At 45.1% G+C, this 20,814-nt stretch overlaps 1 protein-coding gene across 6 annotated transcripts in view; it reads right to left on the bottom strand.

Moving 5' to 3' along the window:
* Positions 1-11,719: 11,719 nt before the first annotated feature.
* LOC128767576 (glutamate receptor 3) overlaps positions 11,720-20,814 on the bottom strand; it is a 79,038-nt gene continuing 69,943 nt past the window's right edge. The window contains exons 14-16 of one of the 6 annotated variants that reach the window (XM_053879686.1): positions 16,839-16,953; positions 14,962-15,209; positions 11,720-13,169 (exon numbers count right to left, since the gene is read on the bottom strand). In XM_053879686.1, the coding sequence (XP_053735661.1) occupies positions 14,964-15,209; positions 16,839-16,953 (361 nt within the window). In that variant the 3' untranslated portion in view covers positions 11,720-13,169; positions 14,962-14,963. Of the gene's footprint in view, positions 13,170-14,961; positions 15,210-16,760; positions 20,443-20,814 lie in introns of those variants that run through there. The other 5 variants (XM_053879685.1, XR_008416145.1, XR_008416144.1 and 2 more) reach the window with 5 other exon arrangements.

Raw genomic sequence — 20,814 nt, forward strand, 5'->3', positions numbered from 1 at the left:
TCCGTCCAACCGTTCTTGGTGTTTTGTCAGATTTCTGAGAGGCTTTTCCCTCCTCTTGAAGCCGGGGAGTGGGATCCCTTTGAAGCAAAGTGTTCATTATTAGTTTGCCATCAAGTATAATGGCCTCTTTTGTCATAAACAGCAGCACATTTTTTGCCCTTTCTTTCTTTGCTGTGCTCCAGTCTGTCTGCAGTGGAGCCAAATCTCTGCCACCCCTGGCACCGGAACACGAGTGTGCATGGTGTCATTTCTGCTGTGCTACAGACTGTTGCGCTCCAATGTTGAGGGGTTGGACTCGTTCATTGGTTCAAAGAAGATCTCGGTCGGTCCCGCCCAGCCGCTGCGGAGAACAGGACAATAAACACTTGAGAATCTTGAACTGAATCTTCTCAAGTGGAAATTTATGAATGAACTCAGACACAGAATATGCCATGTTGCGTCAGTCTTTAATAAAGGGCTTTTTATGCTGCGGTAGTTTATATTCAGTTTCTCAGCTGAAGCTGAGCTTCTGACAATGAGTGTGACTCCGATGGTGATTCCCAGTGTAATGACTGAGCTTTGGTAAAATGACATAAATGCTTTGTAAATCCAGTGATCTTCAGGCAAAAACTGAGGTAATTTTGGATTAACTCATGAAATATGAATGAAAAACATATTTCTTTAAAGCATTATACATGCTCTGATCTTTCAAAAGATTCGTTTTTAGTTGGAAACATCATGTCGATGGCAGTCACTGGCAGAATTTAGATGAGTTGAAAACTCTTGTGGTAATCTTTCATTTACTACGTATCTAGAGTGCAACCACTTGACATTTGGGCCAGTACGATGCTTCTGCAAATCAAAATTCACGGTGGCATTTCAGGTTGATAGCAAGTCCACAAAAGTCCCATCACTGCTGATGAAGTCAAACCTGGCACTTGACATTTGCTTTCAATAACATATTCGCCGTCACTTTTCTTTTCAACGCAGTCATGTTTGGATTTCTGGGAGGTTGAGACTTTCTTCTCGTCTTCACAGATTCGAAGACAACAAGACTACTGAAACAATTTCACCTCAACATGACAGTTGTGCATGTCGCCCCTGCTGCTTCTGAATAGCCGTGTGTTTCCATGAAGAATTAGTAAAGTGTAATAAGAATCATAATAGCGCTCAATATCTTGATAAGAAACCGCTCAGATATGTACAACCTTCATGTTTGAACCTTCATCACAACAGGGAGGTGAAGGTGGGAGGGGCCTGAGCAACACGCCATTAGAATTCAACAGCTTTGCTCCAAGTGCTTCACGCTTGTTCGACGAGTCCAGTTCGGTGGAGAGAAGCACGTGCTCTTCGCACAGATGGATTTAATCACAGCCACTAATGTACCACATGGAACTGCAGGCTCCGGCTCTAATGGCAAATTAGCCCAAATTTCGTGTCAGAGCTGTTGTCACTGAACATGCTGCTCTAATTTTAGCCTGCCTCTGCATGTCGAGTGCATGCATTATTAATGCTGCAGATATCATCAATCATTACTGACCTCGCTGCCGCGGACTCATGTTGGACTTGTGTCACGGAGACGCATCAATTTTTCAGAATACAATTTCTCACGTTGCTTCAGAAACCACCGTGAGTTCTGTGAAGTGTCTCACGTTGAATGGTGAAGATGTTTTTAGAATACGGTTAGCTTTGCCGCAGCGCTTTTTAGCATGGTAGCTCACCTCATGCTACGTGTGCAGCAAGGTGATGGCGACTTTGTCAAGTCAGAAAATGATCAAAAGCAACAAAGAAACACTGAAACATTGTGTAACCTTCGTCTCAATGTCACTGGCGCTAAATGCTAATATCCATTCAACCCATTCCATACATCTCTGTAGCATACATGAATTGGTTTTCCTGAAATAAACACACAACGCTGCGCCTGGCTGTGGCCCCTAAGGGTCACATGGTTGTCCATTCACCGCCAGCAGCATTTTAGCATGAAGCAGAAGCCTGGTAATGATTCATATTGTACAAGCAAGCACTATTTTTATGGGAGCTCTTTGTAAGAAACAGCTGGGAGCAGTGTCCGGGCCCCAGAGTAGTTGGTGAAAAACATAGAAATGAAAAAAATCCTCTTGTCGCTCATCGAGCAACGTCATATTTCAAGGCTGCAATCCATTAGTCTGGGCTGGATCTGGCTGCTTCACAATGGATCTTCATCTGTTTGGCTTGCTGAAACTGCCGCCCCCTATGGACACATGTCCGTCTGCAGGAAGTTACAACAACACCTTTGACTTCCTCCTGGGGCCCATTCTCATTTCATCTCCATCTCTTCCCTGCGCACTACCTCCCCGGCTCCATCTAACTCCATCGTGGCCATGCTTTATTCCGGCAACTCGCCAAGTAGAAGACGCCGCTGGATGCAGCTTCCACTGGTGTCTAATGAAGACCATTAATCCAAAGGCCGAGGTCTCTGTCTGGTAATGATCGTGCAATTATATTAGTTATCAATTGTATTGAGCTTCCGTGGCCGGAGGAGACACGACTGCAGTCGGGTGGAATAAGAACATTAGTCCGGTGATGGAGAGTAGATCCCGGACCGCACTTCTCTTTAGAATAAAGATGACACTTGCAGAAGCTGCTGGAACCCGCCTTGCTAAAATCCACTCTGAGCATTGCAGAGTGATGGTGCGGAAACCAACCATCTAAAAAAACATATTCTTATCGACCGTTCTGACTCGGAGGAACATTAAGAAAGAAGCAGTTGTACGCCTGGCACTTTCCAGAGTTCTGATAAAACGGCCCGCTTATATCCGCACGTTCTCTTATCTTTGTTCTGAGCTGCTATCGGAATAACCTCCCCCTTTGTTTGTGAGGCCGCTACTGTTGTGTTATTGTATACGTTATTTAAATGGCCCCGCTCGAATTCTTGCTCTGGTTATTTAATTGCATATATGAGTGCTGAGATAAAGCCAAGGGCAAGTTACGGGGACAGTGTAGCAACCGCTCTGTAAACACAAACACTTCATGCAGAGGGACAGAAAAAAAGACAAAACAAAGCAAGAAGCTATTATATATCTATACAGGGCCAGGCAAAGCTGCACTGAGCTGAGAGTTATGGCTGTTCACGTTCCTCTCATTGCCTTATTAAAAGTTCCAGGCCGGAGGCCACAGAGGTTTAGAGGAGGATTATTATTTCCAAGCTCCGTGCAAAATAAATCAGCCCGTTCTGAAAGTCCCCACGTTGGGTCTAAACATGTTCAAGTGAACAGGGTCGGGGCTGGTTGTGATCCCCCTCAACGGAGGCTTCCACAGGTGGTGTCGCAGGGAGAGCTGACAAACATCTCAACTTCAGTGGCTATGACAGGAAAACTAATGGCTCATGGAACGGTGTTTTGTGTCGGATGAATGTTTAAATGGCGCACGCACGCTGCGTTAGCGTTGCTATATTAGCGTCGCTCTTATTTTGGATCAGCAAGATTGGTTGTTTAACATTTTTAGAATTAGAGTTTAGTTATAACAATGTCAGAGTCTACACTCACTTCCACGCTTGCTGTTCTTCTGTGCCTGATCTTCTTGTTGAGCTCAAACGGGAGCGATGGTTCGATGAGGTGTCATGAAACAGTATTGCAGGGTTGATGACACTGTGTCTCAATTTTCCGGTGACAATAGGTGGCGCTCTTGGTTTAGAAATGTCAATTCAATCCTGTGTCATGAAACATCACCTCTCAAGCCGCCGGCCAGCGCGTCTGAGCTCAGTGGCCAGTGAACGTGGCCGATGGGAGAGTCTGAGCTGTAACTACTGAGGAAGTCTATTGAAAGCATTTCGTGGCCTTTTCCCTCTCTGAATGTCACCCTAAAATCTGGGTCTGATTTTTTAAGGTTTTGATGTGAGTAGCTTTGAAACACGCTGAACGTGTGATCAGTGTTGCCAACTCCTCTGAGAGGAAAGTCTCTGTTAGCGACCCCTGATGTCACAAGAACTAACTGACGTCATCTGCTAATCTACATGATGACTGCAGACGCACGAGTCACTTCCCGCCAGGAGAGGAGTGGGACCATATTCACCGCTCTCTGAGCTCTGACGCCTCAGCGAGTGGCTCTGACACCTGTGAGAGCTTTGTGACGCGGGAGCACTGCCTGCTGAACACGGCGGTGTTCTTTAAACTGCGGGCAAGAAACAGTCGCTGAATTTGCCGCCAAGTTTGCCAAGTCGCCAGCACTGTTCCGGAAGTGTTTCTATCAACTTGTCTTGGAAATATCATTGAATTCTCTCCATCCATTTTGAGTGGTTCGACAGACAGCGGGACGGCAAGACAGTGAAAGAGCGAGACAGTGAGACAATGAGACAAAGAGACAATGAGACAATGAGACAGTGAGACAGACATACAGGCAGACAGCAAGAGAGACAGCCGGACAGCCGGGTGGATGGACGGACAGACAGACAGACAGGCAGGCAGGCAGACAGGCAGACAGACAGACGGACAAACAGACAGACGGACAGACGGATGGTCGGACAGACAGACAGACAGACACGCAGACAGCGAGACAGGCAGACAGACGGACAGGGGACGGACGGACGGACTGACAGAAAGACAGACAGACGGACAGATGGACAGGCGGGCGGATGGACAGAAAGACGGACATGCAGGCAGACAGACGGATGGACAGACATACAGACAGAAAGACGGACAGGCGGGCGGGCGGATGGACGGACGGACGGACTGACAAACAGACAGACAGACAGACAGAGAGACAAACAGACAGACAGAGAGGCAGGCAGGCAGGCAGACAGACGGACTGACTGACAGACAGACAGACAGACAGAGAGGCAAACAGACAGACAGAGAGGCAGACAGACAGACAAACAGACAGACAGACAGATTGACAGACAAAGCAATGTAAAAGTAAATAGTGGGTTTCGTACCCACCGTTCTCGCTGAATGAAAGCGTAATAATGTTGGTAATGATACAATCCTAAATGAACCTCAGGCCTTATTCAAATGAGCCGAACGCGATCTGTGCTTCATGAGAGAAAGAAATCAAATGAAATGCTTCATCCAATGTGTTTGGTATAAATGGTACCATTTCCCATGTAAAGTCCCGAACTCATAACTTTGCATAAGCTGACCAAAAATGCTTCCGTGACATTTAGATGGAATATATTGGCCAGAGAGATGCCTATTGTTATATCACACATTCCTGTAATGCAATTTCTGAGCAACAATATCTCTCCTGCTGCTCCGGCTCTCTCGCTCCGCCGCGTCCGTCCTCGGCCCGTGATAGGACGAGGACTTCCTGCCGGCGCTGTGCTTTTATGCAGCCAGTTCCCTGTTGAATAGCGGGCCGTCAAGCGGCAAAGCAGATGAAGTGTTTTTGCTGTTTCGCTCATTGAAGGCAGTGACGGGGAATTTGAAAATGTGCTGATGACTCCTCTTGAAAAAGCAGTTTGACTGAAAGATAGAGAGCTGGAAGCATTTTTATCACCGTCGGCTCCAGTGCTCTGACAAGGCTTCCACAACGTACCAGCATCGATCCAATGGAAGCAGCGTGTGCCGACCGCTCCGCTGTGCTGTGGCTGAAGCAATGGCAGTGTTTGTCACAGGCTGTTCTGTGCATCACGCAGGAATGGATCACTAAAGGAACACTGAGTAGTGAGCAGAAGTCACTGTATCTTTGCAGAATAGAAGCCTCCGCATGATGTTTACAGCCTTCCGGAGGGTCAGAGATTTCAGCACTGAACGTCATGTTTACAACTATATCATTACAGTAGTGGCACGGGTTACACATTCTCACTCCTCCTGCATCTATTGGACTTTAATGTGAACAGTTGACGCACATATGTCCCCTCTTGTGGCACGTCCTGAGGGCCGAGGGCAGAGTCTCTCGTGAAAGAAACACAGAGGGTGGGGAGAGGGTATCTGCATGTAAAGGGGTCACATAGCCCTTAACACTTGAGGGTTAAAATGGAGGAGTGTTGAGCGTTAAGGAGTCCAGGTTACAGGAGGAATCCACCCAAAATGGAAACATTTGCCTCCAATGACATCAATCGAGATTCAAGTCTCAACAGTTGCAGGGTTTGGGTTGAGAGATCACCAGGAACATTTGTCATTTGTGTGATAGGAGGCTTCTTCTTCTTCATCCAAAAGGTCTCTTCATCCTTCTGCAGTGTACGACTCACTCAAGTCACAAATATTACACTGTGACCTCTGTGCGCCCATTTGTTTATTTACTAAGACCAAGGAACACATCATTCCCAAACAGGGAAAAAACATCGTGTCTTGCCCCCGAGGACGCAACACATGAAGGAAATAATAATAATGAAAGACAATACTGTGCTTAAGAAGTATCAGCCTTTCTTCATCAAAAGCCCATCCGTGTTCAACGCCGCAGATTCCTCCTCTGTTATCGCAAGGCATAATTATGAAAAGCTCAGAGCTGGGTAGTGACCACAGCGGCACCTAAACCAAAGCAATTTCCTCTGGCGAGGAGCAGAGGTGTGTGACGTCCGATGGCAGATAAACACGGCTGCTCTTCATGAATGCAGTCAGACTCACTTGGGTCAGTCATAATAGGGCTCTGTCAGTGAGCTGGGAGCCCCATCTATTATAAAAGCCCGCTGCCCTCCGCTATAGAGGCCAGATGTCGACACGCAGCGCTCCTTGTCACTTTTAATGAGGCGTATTAATGAATCCCTGCACGACTTCAAACAGTCTTTCTTTCATTTTCTTCTCTTCTACGCGACGACGTCTATCCTGTCCACGTGCCCTGCTGCCTTCAACGCGCCAGGGTTGTGTTCACTTTCATGAAACACCTGTCCCAGAGCTGTGGTAGTTCTGTGCTGTCTTTTGCTGCTTTTATTGTGAAGGTTGGGCTTCCTGTTTGATGACTGGTTGTCTTTTCTTGCTTCTTCTTGTGACAGTATATATTTTTTATTAACATGTATGGATTTGTGGCATGAATATAATTTACTGTAAATAAACCACTTATTCACATGTGCATAAGCAGCATATTACCCAGTAGTTAATTATAATAAAGTATTAACTAGATTCCTAGCCCAGAATAGTCACTGAAAACCAACTGTAAACAATCATGCACTGTAAACTAGCAAACGATAAGTCGTCGTCCCATTAAATAGATAAATAAACAAATGATCTTTACGGTAAAACATTTGTCCATTGCTTCAGGAATCGCGGATCATGACTGAAAGAGCAAAGGCCATGAGAGACGTGGCTGGTGGTGTTTGGCTGACGTTTGCTTGGGTGAGCAGCTCCGTCATTCAGCAACAGGTTGAAGTCACCAAAACCAATGGAGTCTTGTGTTGCGATGAGGCCTATAGTGGCTTCCTACTATTCCAGCCCTGTGGGGGTGGGTCGGCCTTGATCCCAGGAGTTCTGGTCTCAGCAAACTGCCATGAATGAAGAACAATTCCCAAAGAAAGCAGCAGTCAACCAAACTTTCAGAGGTCAGATGGACAGTGGTTTCAGAAGCTGCCGTGGGAATATTTACGTGGCTGAATGACGAGTCAAATTCTCCAGTGAAAAAGCCCAGACAGCCAAATGGAAGCATTGATTGCGCTGGATGTGTTCACAGCCCAGTCAGGCTCAGTCGAGCTGCCGTCTCCTCATGCTGAGTCACACCTGCGCGCGTCATCTCCCTCCATTTCAGAGCCCATAAGCCTTTTCCTCCCCAGAATTGCTCCTGTAACTTACCTTCAACAATGCCCCTGATGCCTCTCTAGCATCTGCTTAGGTTTAACCTTGCCAGCGCCTGCTCGAGCGGAATGAAAGTCTACTCTCCTCTTTCCCCAAATTGTGATGTTAAGAGGATAAAATCAAAAGGCAGAGTTAGCAACTGCGAGGAGAGGTGCGGAGAGAGAAGAGAGAAATCTGTGTCAAGCCTTTCACAGGCTGATTCGCCCGGCCTGAAGCGAAAATGTCAGAAGTTGCTTTCATTTGCCTGGACAGCATCTCAGGTGCTCTTCAAGTCCACAGAAGATTCAAAGTGGAGAAAATAGACCGATAAGAACAAGTGGGATTTGATTGACTCTTTCACTCTCCTCGCGTCCTTGGAGAGACGTGGTGCTGCAAAGTGATGGAGCCGCTGGACCGGAAAGCTTTTTTGTTCTGCGGTGCTAATCAAAGCATCCTTGCTTAAACACATCCTCTCTCAGCGTTTTTCCTCCCTCGCTCCCTCGTCTTTTTCCTCCACGCACACATCCATACCATCTGCACTCTGGTGACAAGAGCATGTTAGATCAGATTAAGTTCCGCAGCTACTGACCCGAAAGGCTAGCGCTGCACATGTGCAAGAGCAGCTGTGTGGGTCTGGGATTTGCTCCTGTCGTCCTCTTGCCAACCATGTATGCTTTTGCCAACGAATGCTGGAGTCATGGTCCCTCAAACAAACACACCCACTTGCTACCACTGCTGTGCGTTGGCCTGACTTTTCCTCCCCATGTTGTCTGCTGCTCTGTCTTCAAGAAAACACGGAAAACTACTAGCAATATTACAAAACAAATATTAGCTATTGTTTCTCGTACAGAGGTACCTCGGTTTTCAAACGTCCTGGAGTGAAAATTTCGATTTTTTTTTGCTTCGGATTTCAAACGAAAATCCAGAACTCGAACGGCCCTGAAAAAAGCTGGAAAAAACATAATGTTGCGCTTTGTCATTGTGTATAACGCAGCCTCTGTATGCAGACGTGTCCCGTCAGCTACATTTACTGACTGTTTTTTTCTTCATATTGAGGTGTAAAACCTTTCCTGTCTCCGCACTGGACCGTGGTAGAGTGTCACAGGGGAGGCGCTCGCTCTCCACACCTCAGAGGCTGGAGCGCACACTCCAGGGTTTGATGTCCTGTTGTGGGCTGGAGCTGGGACAGGGATGAGGCGAGTCTGGGACAGAGCGTGACTTGGTTTATGACTTTGTCACAGCCAAACTGCACAGAAGCGCACATTCAGAGCTGGACACGCACCGGGCACCTCTTCACTTCTGGAGAGACGTCACTCACTCGGCAACCCCTCCCACATGCAGCGACCACACACATAGAGGAACAGCGCACCTGCAGCAGACACTCTACATTCACTCCTACAAAAGACTATTTTAAGGCTTGGAACGCATTATTTCTCTTTCCATTCATTGTAATGGGAAAAATCGATTCAGATTTCGAACAAATCTCTAATGTCTATACAACAACACTTCAAACATCTACTTTTAATATCTATTTATTTTTGTGTTGAAAATACATTTAGGACAGTTATTATGTTCTAAAAATGTGAAAAAATGTGATACAGAATTTAACTACAGTAACTGCTTGTTGTGCTATTGCACAGCTGCTCATCAGAAGGTGGAGAACGTAAGTGACTGCAGCAGGTCAGAGAGTTAAACTGGCTCCATGTTCAGAACTCACAACATGTTCATTCAAGCATGAAGCAAAATACACGTTTGAAATGAACCGTTTGGGGTGTACTAACACTGAGACTTGGAATTGAGAGAATCTTTCACTGAAAAAACAAAGTTCTTACGTTTGCTCCCAAATATTTACATGACGCAACACTTTCTCAACAATCCAGCGTCTGCCTTGAGAGCGGCGTCAGCCGACCTGTCCCTGCTCAGCGTGGACCTGGATGTCAGCCTCTACTGAGCAAACAAATTCCCCTCCTGAACACTGTGTACTGCAGTGCAGCGGCGTCCTCACGCATCGCTCCCCCACATTGTCTTGTTGCTGTTTGAAAGCAGTCCAGGCATAAAAGAAAAAAAAGAAAGGAGAAGCACTGGAGCAGGGAAGAATAGAAACACAATATCATTTCATGCTTTGTCAAAAATTGGTTGTTTGGACTCTGCAGTCCCATTTCTACAGACTGTTCCACAGGACTGGCGCAGTCAAAGTCGCCGCATCCATCCAGAAATGAAAGACTGGAAAACAATGTGCCATGTTTTGGGGGATTTGTTGTTTAAGTATAGACAGAGAATAAAGGATTTTTAACCCACTCTACACCCACAGAGAGGTTAAAAAAGACTTGAGGCTCAGGAACCAATACAGTGAAGGGGGAAACAAGTCTCATGAAACCTGGTGTTTGTGACACCAGTGGAACTCTTTCCCCGCTCCTCTCCTTCTCTGGTTGCTAATTTCAAACTTGTTAAACATGTGTTTGCCTTGTTATACCTTAAATGGAATTTTTCATGGATATTGCACTTTGTTTTGGCTCTGACTATGAATATTTAATGTTATTTCAGAACTTATGGAGCGCGTTCTGTGTACTGCTGAGAAGGTGATGGGTTGCAGCCTCTTCATGACCTGTATGTCTCCAGGACCCAGAGACGTGCAGGTCGGATCAGAGCCTTCGACCCTTCTCACCCTGGTCATGGACTGTTTGTTCCTCTTCCCACTGGCAGGAGGCTACGGTCCATCCAGACCAGAACCTCCCGTCACAGGAACAGCTTCTTCCTCTCAGCTGTCAGACTGTTGAATTTGTGATCAGCCTTTGTTGTTTGTGGGTTATTTATTCATTCGTTGTTTCTATTATTATCGTTTCTTTTCTTTAATTATGATGAACATTATTATGATGTTTCTGACAGCATGCTATTCCAAAGCACTTTCCGAGTTGGTCGGATGGCAATAAAGCTAATTCTGATTCTGACTAAGCTTCATGAACATTTTGGACGAGGTCAGAGTGAATGTGAGCAGAAATTTATTGCCATGGTCAGTGGGGATTCCACCAACTAACAAAGTGCTTCTGAATAAAGTGCTGTCAATAAAATAAAATAAAATAGATAAAAATAAATAAATAAATAAATAAAATAAATACATTAAAATAAAATAAAAATAGATAATAAATAAATGAATAAATAAAATAAAATAATACATTAAAATAAAATAATACATTAAAGTCAAATAAAATAAAATGAAATAACCCACAAATTGCGGCACATTGCAGCACGGTGCAGATATAATCCTCAGCGCGAGCAACTCTTATGACAACATTTGTGGGAAACATCTCTCACTCAGGCTGTGTGGCTTTATTCTCCTCGTCCTTCTCTGAGCGTGAGTTAGAAATAATTGCACGCAGCTTGATTGAATTACCATCTATAAACCTGATTAAAATCAAGTGTAATTTGTCTAAGTGGACAGCAATGTAACTGCCTGCAAAAGAAAAGATCGTCTCGCATGGATGTGTTTATTTCCCCAGTGAAAAAGCGCAGTATTTATCGCCCTCTTTATCCTATGGCACGGTTCATTCACCGTCGTTGGCCAGAGAGGGCGCTGTTGCTGTGTATTGAACACCAGGAGCTGATGGTTGCAGTAATATGATACGGACCATGTCACAAAGCATCTCATCTAGAGGGAAGAAAGGGACGGATCACGTATCAGATGAAGCTGTCAATGCGGCCCTCAGTCACATGTTTCAGGCTAAAGTGAAGCAGATGGTGCCGACTATTGATCCCAGAGCTGCGCACTTCCACCCACTAACAGCTCAATACCGGACCATGACGGGCAAAACCCCCTCCTCTGCGTCTGGCCGCAGGGGGGCATTCCCCCTCCGGATTCTACATCTGCAGCATGTTGTGGAGCTCGGTGTGGCATTTCATGGCTCTGGTGGACCGAGTCTGTCAGCGGGCTCTTCCATAAAGACACAGCCACTTTGGTCGGGTCAGAGTGCAGGACGCCCTCTCAGGCTCAGGTCGGGCCTGGACACGTTTGACCCGTGATTTCAGTGACACATCCACCCCAGACAAAAGCCTTTTCTGTACATTTTTTTATTTACAAAAGGTATTAAAATTCTCTGTACAGCCCCTCACTAATGAGGTTCAGCAAATTCAGCATGCATCTCTTTGCTCTTTTGCTCCCGCTGCGCCTGGCGTTTTTTGATTTTGCAAAAGGTGAGTCAGGAACCTAAACCGCAAGAACAAAGTGATTCAGAAGGAATAACCAGGGCTGAGTTCCTAACATCAACAGAAGAGCTCATCAAGCATCCCATGCATTTTTTTTTTCAGAAATAAAAATAGTAAATAAAACAATCTTTCGTTGTGTTGTATAAATAACTATAATAATCTAAATGTACAGGTCTTTTTTCAAGTCAGTTTGTATTTTTCTTCACATTTTCGGTGTCTTTTTCTTTATTTATAAAACTATCTGTCCATAGCTTCAGGTGAGTAGATAAGTTTCTTCCTAAATCCTATGGAATCACAGTCTTTTTCAACGAAATGATTACAGCAATATGGACATGTGCTCAGCCTCGGGAAGCTCTTCCCCTCCCTCTTTTCAGTGGTGTTTTGTCATTTACATGGAGTCAAACGGTACAGTGTGTGTTGCAGAGATGGAGAAGCGAACCACAGCCGGTTGTGCGATTGTTCCAAATCCAAAGCCATCGGTGCGATCCTGTTGGCGGATCCAAATGGAATTTGTTTGGTTTCACTTCTGGGAAGGAGTTGGAGCGACAGACCTCAGTGAGATGGAGCTACTTTCATATTTTACAGACCGTAAATGACAAACAGACTCCATAATCAAGTCCCTTTTTTCTCTCTCATCTCGTGCGACACACTCTTGGCAGTATTGGAAGTGCGACATGTGACCTGGTTCCGTCATGCGTAGAAACCAAACCAGATCATCTTCTTATCTTCGCGAGTCACATGTTTAGAGGACGATGGTGGCGGCAGCACCAGAGTTCAACGTACAAACAGCACAATTCTCCTTGTTCTGGGCTCAATGGAGTTTCCACATCAGTGAGATCGATTTTCTGAGTACGACGGTATAAAAGCTAGAGTCTAGTAAGCAGTGTTGCACAGTGCACTGAGGGGCTATCATAAACACACGCTGAGAAACTGGCAGCAGAAAAAGACTCATCCCTTCATTCCCAATACAAGAAACCAATTCGACAAAGAGGGTTTGTCTGTTTGGCACTTGGTCATGTGCTTAGGGTTGCAATTGATGGCTTTAGTTCTCATTCATGGTGATGTATAATGTCCACACCAAACACATCTGATTGGGATGAGTTTCAGGCAAAAAAAGAAATCGTCATGAGTTGCATTGATCGGACTCGGAGTTCCGTAAGGCACTGAGAGGTGGAAGTGAGCAGTCCAGTCGTGTCAGCGCTCCAGATTCTCACGCCAGGTTCCACCAGAGGGGATTCGGCTCGGAGCTCATGTCCTTCTTCCCAGATGTTTCGTCACAGTTACAGCAAGGGATGGTGGAAATGTTTCCTAAACCTGTCTCAACATACAGAGCAGAGGCAAACATTGTGGGAGCGGAGGTTTATACAGTTGGCAGGCAAAACATCCATGTGAGTGATGTTGCATAAATACTCAGCTGCAGAAGCCCAGAGAGGCTGGATCTGCCAATGAGACTTCAGTAACACATGAAACCATTCACGTAGATTTACAAACAAACGATGAACCAGAAGTGATGCGTTTTGAGGTTGAATCAATGTTTTTCTTTTTTTTTTTTTTTATATGAGCAACTGTCATTAAAAAAATGCAACAATTTAAATATCAATGAGTTTTGTTAAATCAAATTGAATCCAAAGAAATAAAAATAATGGAAAGTACTTTTAGCAACTTGTGGCATCCATCATAAAATCTAATACCGCAAATTACGGACTATAGTGCACAGCGGAGTATTAGCTCCGCCCACTAAACTGAAGAAGGAAAACAGATGTTGTCCATCCATGAGCCGCAGCGGTCTCTGAGCCGCAGGTGCAGTGGTGCTGTCTGCGCCGTAGAAAGGCTTCAACATGCATGAGGATCACTTGTTAACTAGTTTGGAAAACATGGAGACAGACTCATGAAACACACTGGAATCATCAGCTCCTCACATCTGCTATTGACATTAAACTGCTCCGACACCACAGCCGCTCTCAGCTGCAGCTTCTCCTCTCCGCTCTGTGGGCGGAGCTGCTTTAAGGTCAATAACACATCTGTGATGTCATGGCTTTGATGGGACCAGGCTCAGTGTTTTAGCCTGTTAACATCCATATATTAGCTGAGTCGCTAACACACATGGTTCTGATCGGGAGAGAAAAGTAGCGACTTATAGTCCGGAAATTAGGGTAATTGAGGCTGAAACCAAAATGAGGCTAAAACCAACAGAAAGCCTGATTTTCCCGACAGTTCCTTTGAACAAAAGCTGTGTGTCGAATAACTAATAACACAGCCACACAGATGTGTCGATACTGAAATCTTTTGCTGTCTATTGCATCCAAGCCCTCGCACTGCTGGGCGCCAGATATTGACGATGGCCCAGTGGACTTTTCCATCCCAGACTGAGCCATTTCAGCTGAATCAATGGCTTCCTCCCCTGCAGCATCTCCTGATGCCTGATGCATCAACATGGAAGACAGAAGACTGAGTTCGGCGTCAAAAATTGGAAAAAAAGTCCACTTGACGATCGTCGATATGCGTCTCCATTTCCTTCATCCTTTGTCCAAAAATACAAGATACTGACCAACAAACAAGAAAGACAACTGGAAAGACAAATAGTTAAACTGAATCTGAAATGAAATCTCTATTAAAAGCTATAAAACACGTGGACACAAAGAGATAAACGTGTTTCTCTGTCGGTGTGTGTGCGCTTGGTGCTCAGCTGATGTGTGAGCGACGACTGCTGAGCCATCGATGACTGCTAATGCTGCCATGTCTGCCACGTATTTAATTGCAGTAATGCTCGCCATCGCATGACAATATTAGCTTCATTAGATGGTAATGTTCCTCCACCGTTTGAAAACAAGCAAAATAATAAATGCGGCTGTTAGCTCTAACCCGTCAGTCACAAGGACATCATTGCTGACATTTTCTTGTCGCAGCATTTGTGCGACATTAAAACCCAAAGTATCATGTGGCCTTGGCAGGATCTGCGTTGCCTCTGACTCCACTTGAGTTCGGATAATTCCGACGCGACATGGAACGTAGAGATGCGGGTGAATATTGGAGTCGACAGACGTGACAGGGAACTGAATGATGAACGCGCTCCGCTCCACAGGGATCAGCAAAAGAAAGCACCCACCTCTAGATCTTAACGCTCTCGGTTCCGTAGACATTGTAGCCTTCTCTGTATGTGGCAAAGTTCTGTGTGTTGGTCGGGGGAGCTGGCTTAAAGTTCTGTGCATTCTTGGCCAGTTTCAGCCGTTTGGTCTCTTGCCGTGATTTATAACAGAACTCTATCAGAGCCACCATCATGGCCAGCCCCAGCCCTCCAACCAGAATATAGAAGACACCAGCCACATTGCTCAGACTGAGAGCACTTGTCTTGTCCTGGGGAAAGGGAAGGAGGGAGTTCAGTGACTTGCAGTGGCGCGAGGACAGCAGAGTGCAATACATCCTTCACACTAAACCTCACTTGACCTTATCTCCAATATCTTCTTCATAAATATCACTTGTTTCTGACTGAGGATATGAACAGGAGCCTATCATCGTGTCGTCCACAGGATAATGCTACATGACATCACTAACGTCTGCCCTCATCATCAGTCATGCTCTAGATCTAGGTGAATGTAGATCTTGTCTTGGTCTGTGTGGGGTTCTGCTCTCCACTGTGTGGGAAGGTGGTCAGTATCGCACAGGTCGGCGCCTCCCTGTCTTTTCAATCCTGACAAAGACTTGTACGTATAACTCTGGTGTCAACATTGCTGTCATACAGTACAGTCAAATTCATATAGCAGATCAAGCTCCAGTTCAGCTACGACCATTTTGCTGCTGCTTACCTACCAAACATATTCATTAAAAATTTGTTCATTAGAGTTTTACTATTTGCAGTTTAACCCCGTGAGCACCAGGAACTGCTCTGCCTGTCGTCGTGGGCCAATGTTTGATTTGCTTTCATCTCAGAGGGTTAAATGGAGGGTTTATTACATTCCTCGACTTCCTGTATGGTGAAACTGAAGCCTCTCAACTTTAACTCCGTCCAGGAAAATTGTTTTTTTCTTTTTTAAATGGGTACGACAAAAAAACGTCGTGCTAAATATTCTGATACTTTGTGTCAGAGTTTGTCCTTCACATGCAAATTAGTGTATTCTGCAGACCTATGAGATTATAAGGGGAAAAAAAAAAAAGTAAACAAAATAAATACATTCAAAGGAAGCTAATGAAGAAGGGCTTTAAAAAAATAAAATATTTCCTCTTCACCAAAATGTTTTTCAAGCATAAACAACATTTAAAAATAAAAAAATAAAGCAGTACATACAATATTAAAAATACGAGAAAGTAATGTTTATACCCAGCAACAACTGCATATAAATGTTGCCATTGATCTCATGAAAACGCTGAAGCCACTGTAGTCACTCAATTCAGTACATTTTCTTCCCTGAACATCTAAATATGATTTTGGCCTGAATTATTATATGACAAACGCGATATTCTCCAGAAACGCTTGTCTCCTATAATGACACCACAGGAAGCCAATGAATCTAATAGACACATCTCAATGCAAACTAGTAACAACACAGACAAATCAAATTTTCATTAACAGTTTGGTAAATAGAAACAGCAGCATAATGGTCGAGGAATCATGAATGTCAAGAGTGAAAATGAGAATAAATTATTTATTTTGTCAATTCAAACCAATTAGGGCACGTTGACTAAATCCCCATTATTTAAATAAAAATGATTACATTATTATTTACGGTTGAAAGAAATGAAAACAAAGATATCTGACATTGAATTTTAAATTTATAAAGTAATATTACGGTAAAAAGAGAGTAAAGGAAAAGCCTGGGGAATCAGTGCCCTGAGAACACAGCCATCCATAACTGGATTACAGTTTGTGGCTGGAGTACCAAAAGAAAATAAATCAAATGCAGAAAATGAAAATTATCTTATCTTGCATATGAACAGTACGTCAAAATGCAATTTTGGAATCAGTACAAAAGACCTGCAGCGACTGACCTTACTTCCAGAGTCCTTGGTTCCACATTCACCCTTATCGTACCACCATTTGTTTTTCAGCTTGTCTAAGATGCCTTGTTCACTGAGTTTCAATACTGCAAGGTTTACAGGAGTTCTTCACGTGGGAAATAACATAAATAACATTATAATATGTTATTTTATGTTATTCAACTTTTAAACCACTACATTCTTGACAAAGCGATAAAGCAGGGCTCCTGGCCGAGTCAACATCACAGAGAGCAGGCATTCTACCTACAGCCTTGGTAAACCCTAGTCTACGCCAGGACCTACCCGTATCACTTTGAGTAATCGGCAGACGCTGTTAGCAAGACACCGAGCAGAGTGCCATGCGCACGCCCGCGTGAGGAACGCTCAGGCGGGACTTTCAGGGGGCAGCCTTGGACGGCAGGACCTCCGAGTTTCTACAGTGCAGCTGCTGGAAATCAATGTTTCACTAACCTGAAGCTACTATTGACCTCAGTAAGAGTCTGAAAATAAAGCTGGGTCTCAGTCCCACTCGGGAATTCCAAATCTTAAAGCGAAGCATTGACAGGGCTCTTGATCGGGTGAGACATTTGCAGGCAAATACCGGGGCTGGAGGTCGAGAACTGGGTCCTACGGTCCCTGAAAATTCATCTAGTGATGACTATGAATGGTGGCTGTTCTGGAGCAGCCCTCACCGTTACTGACTGAGTCAATACAGCAGGTCACCAATACAGAAACTCATGTTGGATGTACAAATCAGATTTCAAATTTCAACATTGCAATATTTTCCCAAACATCTTCATTAATAGTCCACTCAAAAGTGGGCTGTCTATCTTCCTCCATGTTGTTTTGAGCCTTACAACGTTGTTATTTTTGAGGTGGATCTGTCTGGACCATCATGTGTTTTTTGCTTTGTTTGAGTGACTTGTGAAGATCCAGCAGGTCAAAAAGGCATGATGCAAGCGGAGGCTTGCTGACACCAGGGCAGGAGTGACCTGCGTCCATTTCTGAGCTTAGTGCTCATGAGCCGAGCGCGCGGCCGGATGAATGAGTGACTTGACTCCTCCCTGGGAACCATGCCCCCGGGGACCTCGCCCATGCATAATGGACACAGAGAAGATTACCACACTGTATATCCCTCACAGCCAATCTGGAGAAACAAATTGTCGGGACTTGACGATTGTCTTGGCTCACGGAGACATTGATTAACAATTCAATTACCCGGTAACATGCTCTGTGTGTGAAACTCAATCTGGGCTCCAGTGTGTTTCGCCGGAGGGCGAGCAAGTGCTGTCAAGTGTGTGCGAGAGCGTGTGCCTGTGGTGGCCATGTAACAGGAAGCCGGGATGAAAACATGGCTCCAGGCTGCTATTCTGCATGACGCTGTGCTTTCAGGCCAGACACAAATCAGATTTTGCTATTAAGTGTGTTGACTCTCTGAAGGAGCCACACACACGGCACCTGAATGAGGACCACCAACAGGAAGGTCCGGACTGAAGTCGAACTGCGTCATTGGTCGACAGCGTCTGCCTCTATTCGGCAAGTCTTAGTGTGCAGTTCATGCATCGTGGGGATTTTATGCTGTGCAATTCTAAACTAACCGAGCATCATTTACTTCTGTGATATTGCGGCACCATTCTTTTATTTATCTGTTTCGCACTGGCAATTCAGTTGGTGTTTTTATTTGAGATCATTAACTGTAGCAAGGAGCTTGTTTGAAAGACTAAAATTGCTTTTGAATTATATAGTTTGAATGAATATAGGGCAACAAGAGGCTCAAGATGACTGAAAACCAAACCAACACATACGGCTGTTTAGGAATGGCTTGGTGGAGGTCGACCGTCCTGTTTAACGCAAACCCCCAATGACATGGCGAAGGCTAAAACATGACTGTCACTATCATATTTAAGCTCCGGATATACTTTGGATCACCATCGGGTCCGATCCAGGCCGAGCCCCAAGTTCACTTTGCGTGACATGCCTTTTGGATTTCAGGTTAGTAGACTTTTTGGTCATTTTATAACTTTAATATCTGCCCTAATATTTGCCCTTTCAGCCCGAGCACATGGGCATCCCTTGAGTAGTGTGTTCTTTTAAGGTGTGAGGCGCTGCACATCCATAAACCCCAGTAACACCTTGGTGAGTGACAAAAGGAGGGTGCCAGATATGGACTGAACCTTAAGGATGCACATCTGTGGTATCAAGTCAGGCCCAGTTCCAGACAGACGTTATAATTATTGTCATTATTGTTATTATACGTTTATTTTTCATCTGTTATTGAATCGTATCCAACAAATACTAGACAATATCATTGCCATTATGCTGTCTTCAGTCCATCAGCTATCCCAGTTAATGGTCCCCTCCTCTGCCACACAGTGTCTCTCAGTGAGAAAGGATGGCTTTTAAAACAGACATAAATATCTGCAGCCTCCAAACTGATTTGCTGCCGCGCTACTCTTTACTGCGGCCGGGGTCGGTCCACAGGAGCTCACAGCAGGGTGCCTGTTCTCTGGCCAGTTACCTGACCTATATCTTCACATGGGAGATGACAGCACCGTTTGTCTTCACGAGGACCTGTAGAAGAACATAGCGCTGCTGCCATGTGCCTTCTTCATTCACCGCATCAGAGTAGAGTTATCCAAAGTTATCATGGTTAAGGGGGTGGGGGAGGGGGGTTCCCCACTCTGCACCATTAGCCTCTGTAATGGCAAAATCATTCATCATCATCTCACCACAGAAGGAGAGAGGAGCGGGGGAGCTGGTCGTCGTAGGGGTCACGGTTGGGTTATTAATGTGCTGGGGAGGAGACCGACTCAAACCACAGGTGGTTGATCCAAGAAGCCATTAAAAACAAATCACACACAGTTTGTTTAATTAGAATTCTCACGTTTGCCTGCAGATGCTTCGTCCCCTCAAGACGCCGCTGTTCCCCTCGCTTTCCTTTGATGGCCTCAGCCCAGGAAAATATCTTTGCCCATTAAGAGGAGCTCTTGGGTTCTGGACCAGTGACACCGACGCCAAGAAGCCCCTGGATCAATTAATGCAAATCCATCCTTTAGAGGATTAGAAAACTTGCGCTTTATTAGGGGAAGCTGGAGATTCGGGCCTTTTAACTGGGAATATTCACGGGCAAGTGGAAGCCTGCATCTTCAGAAAGTGGTGAATCTCTGGCTGGGTCCTAATATCTGAGGCAAGTGACCTGCCCTTCAGATGTGAAAGCATTTGTTCAACCTTTAACAACTGCAGGGCTGCACTTTTCGTCTCAAATTCAGCTGAGAGCGACGCGTCTCTGCAGCTGGAACACAGTTGGCAAGCGAGGGTCCTGCGCGGTGGCTGAGCTGTCACACACTGTGGTCGGGCCAATCAGCTGCTGGCGTGACAAGCCGTGAGGCAGCAGCAGGTCAGTTGGAGTGGACAGTTGCTTTGTTTAAGCTTGGCTTGATGTAACAGCGTTGCCGATTACTCTGCACTATAGTACCCGATTGTGGTGACATCGAGGCTGACCTTGGAGTCACCTCCCCCGCTGCCGCACTCTCCCTTGTCGTACCACCATTTGTTTTTCAATTTGTCCAAGAGGCCTTGCTCATTCAGTTTTAAAACTGCCAGGTTAACAGCATTTCTTGAAACGATAAAACATAACTTGTAAGAAAATGCACAGGTCCGTGAGAAATCTAATGCAGAGAGGCATCATCATGGTAGAGAGACTACCACTGTCAATGCAGGGGGACTTATGCACTGACCGGGAGAGGACAAATTGCTTACGAATTGAAGGAATACGGAGAGATCTATAAGGTAAAGGACAGAGTTCAATCTTGGAAAAAGGTGGCATGGAGCGTTACATCGTTTAGAAGTGAAGTGTGCGGGATGGGGACACTTGTCATTGAGAAGAGAAGTAACAACAACAAACATCATGCAATTAACATTCGTCACAAGTGACAGCGCAGCTTTTAAAGGCTAAATTGAAAAACCATTGAAGTGTTAAATTAAAAGT

This window comes from Synchiropus splendidus, chromosome 11 (assembly GCF_027744825.2).
Source record: "Synchiropus splendidus isolate RoL2022-P1 chromosome 11, RoL_Sspl_1.0, whole genome shotgun sequence".
NCBI lineage: Eukaryota > Metazoa > Chordata > Actinopteri > Syngnathiformes > Callionymidae > Synchiropus > Synchiropus splendidus.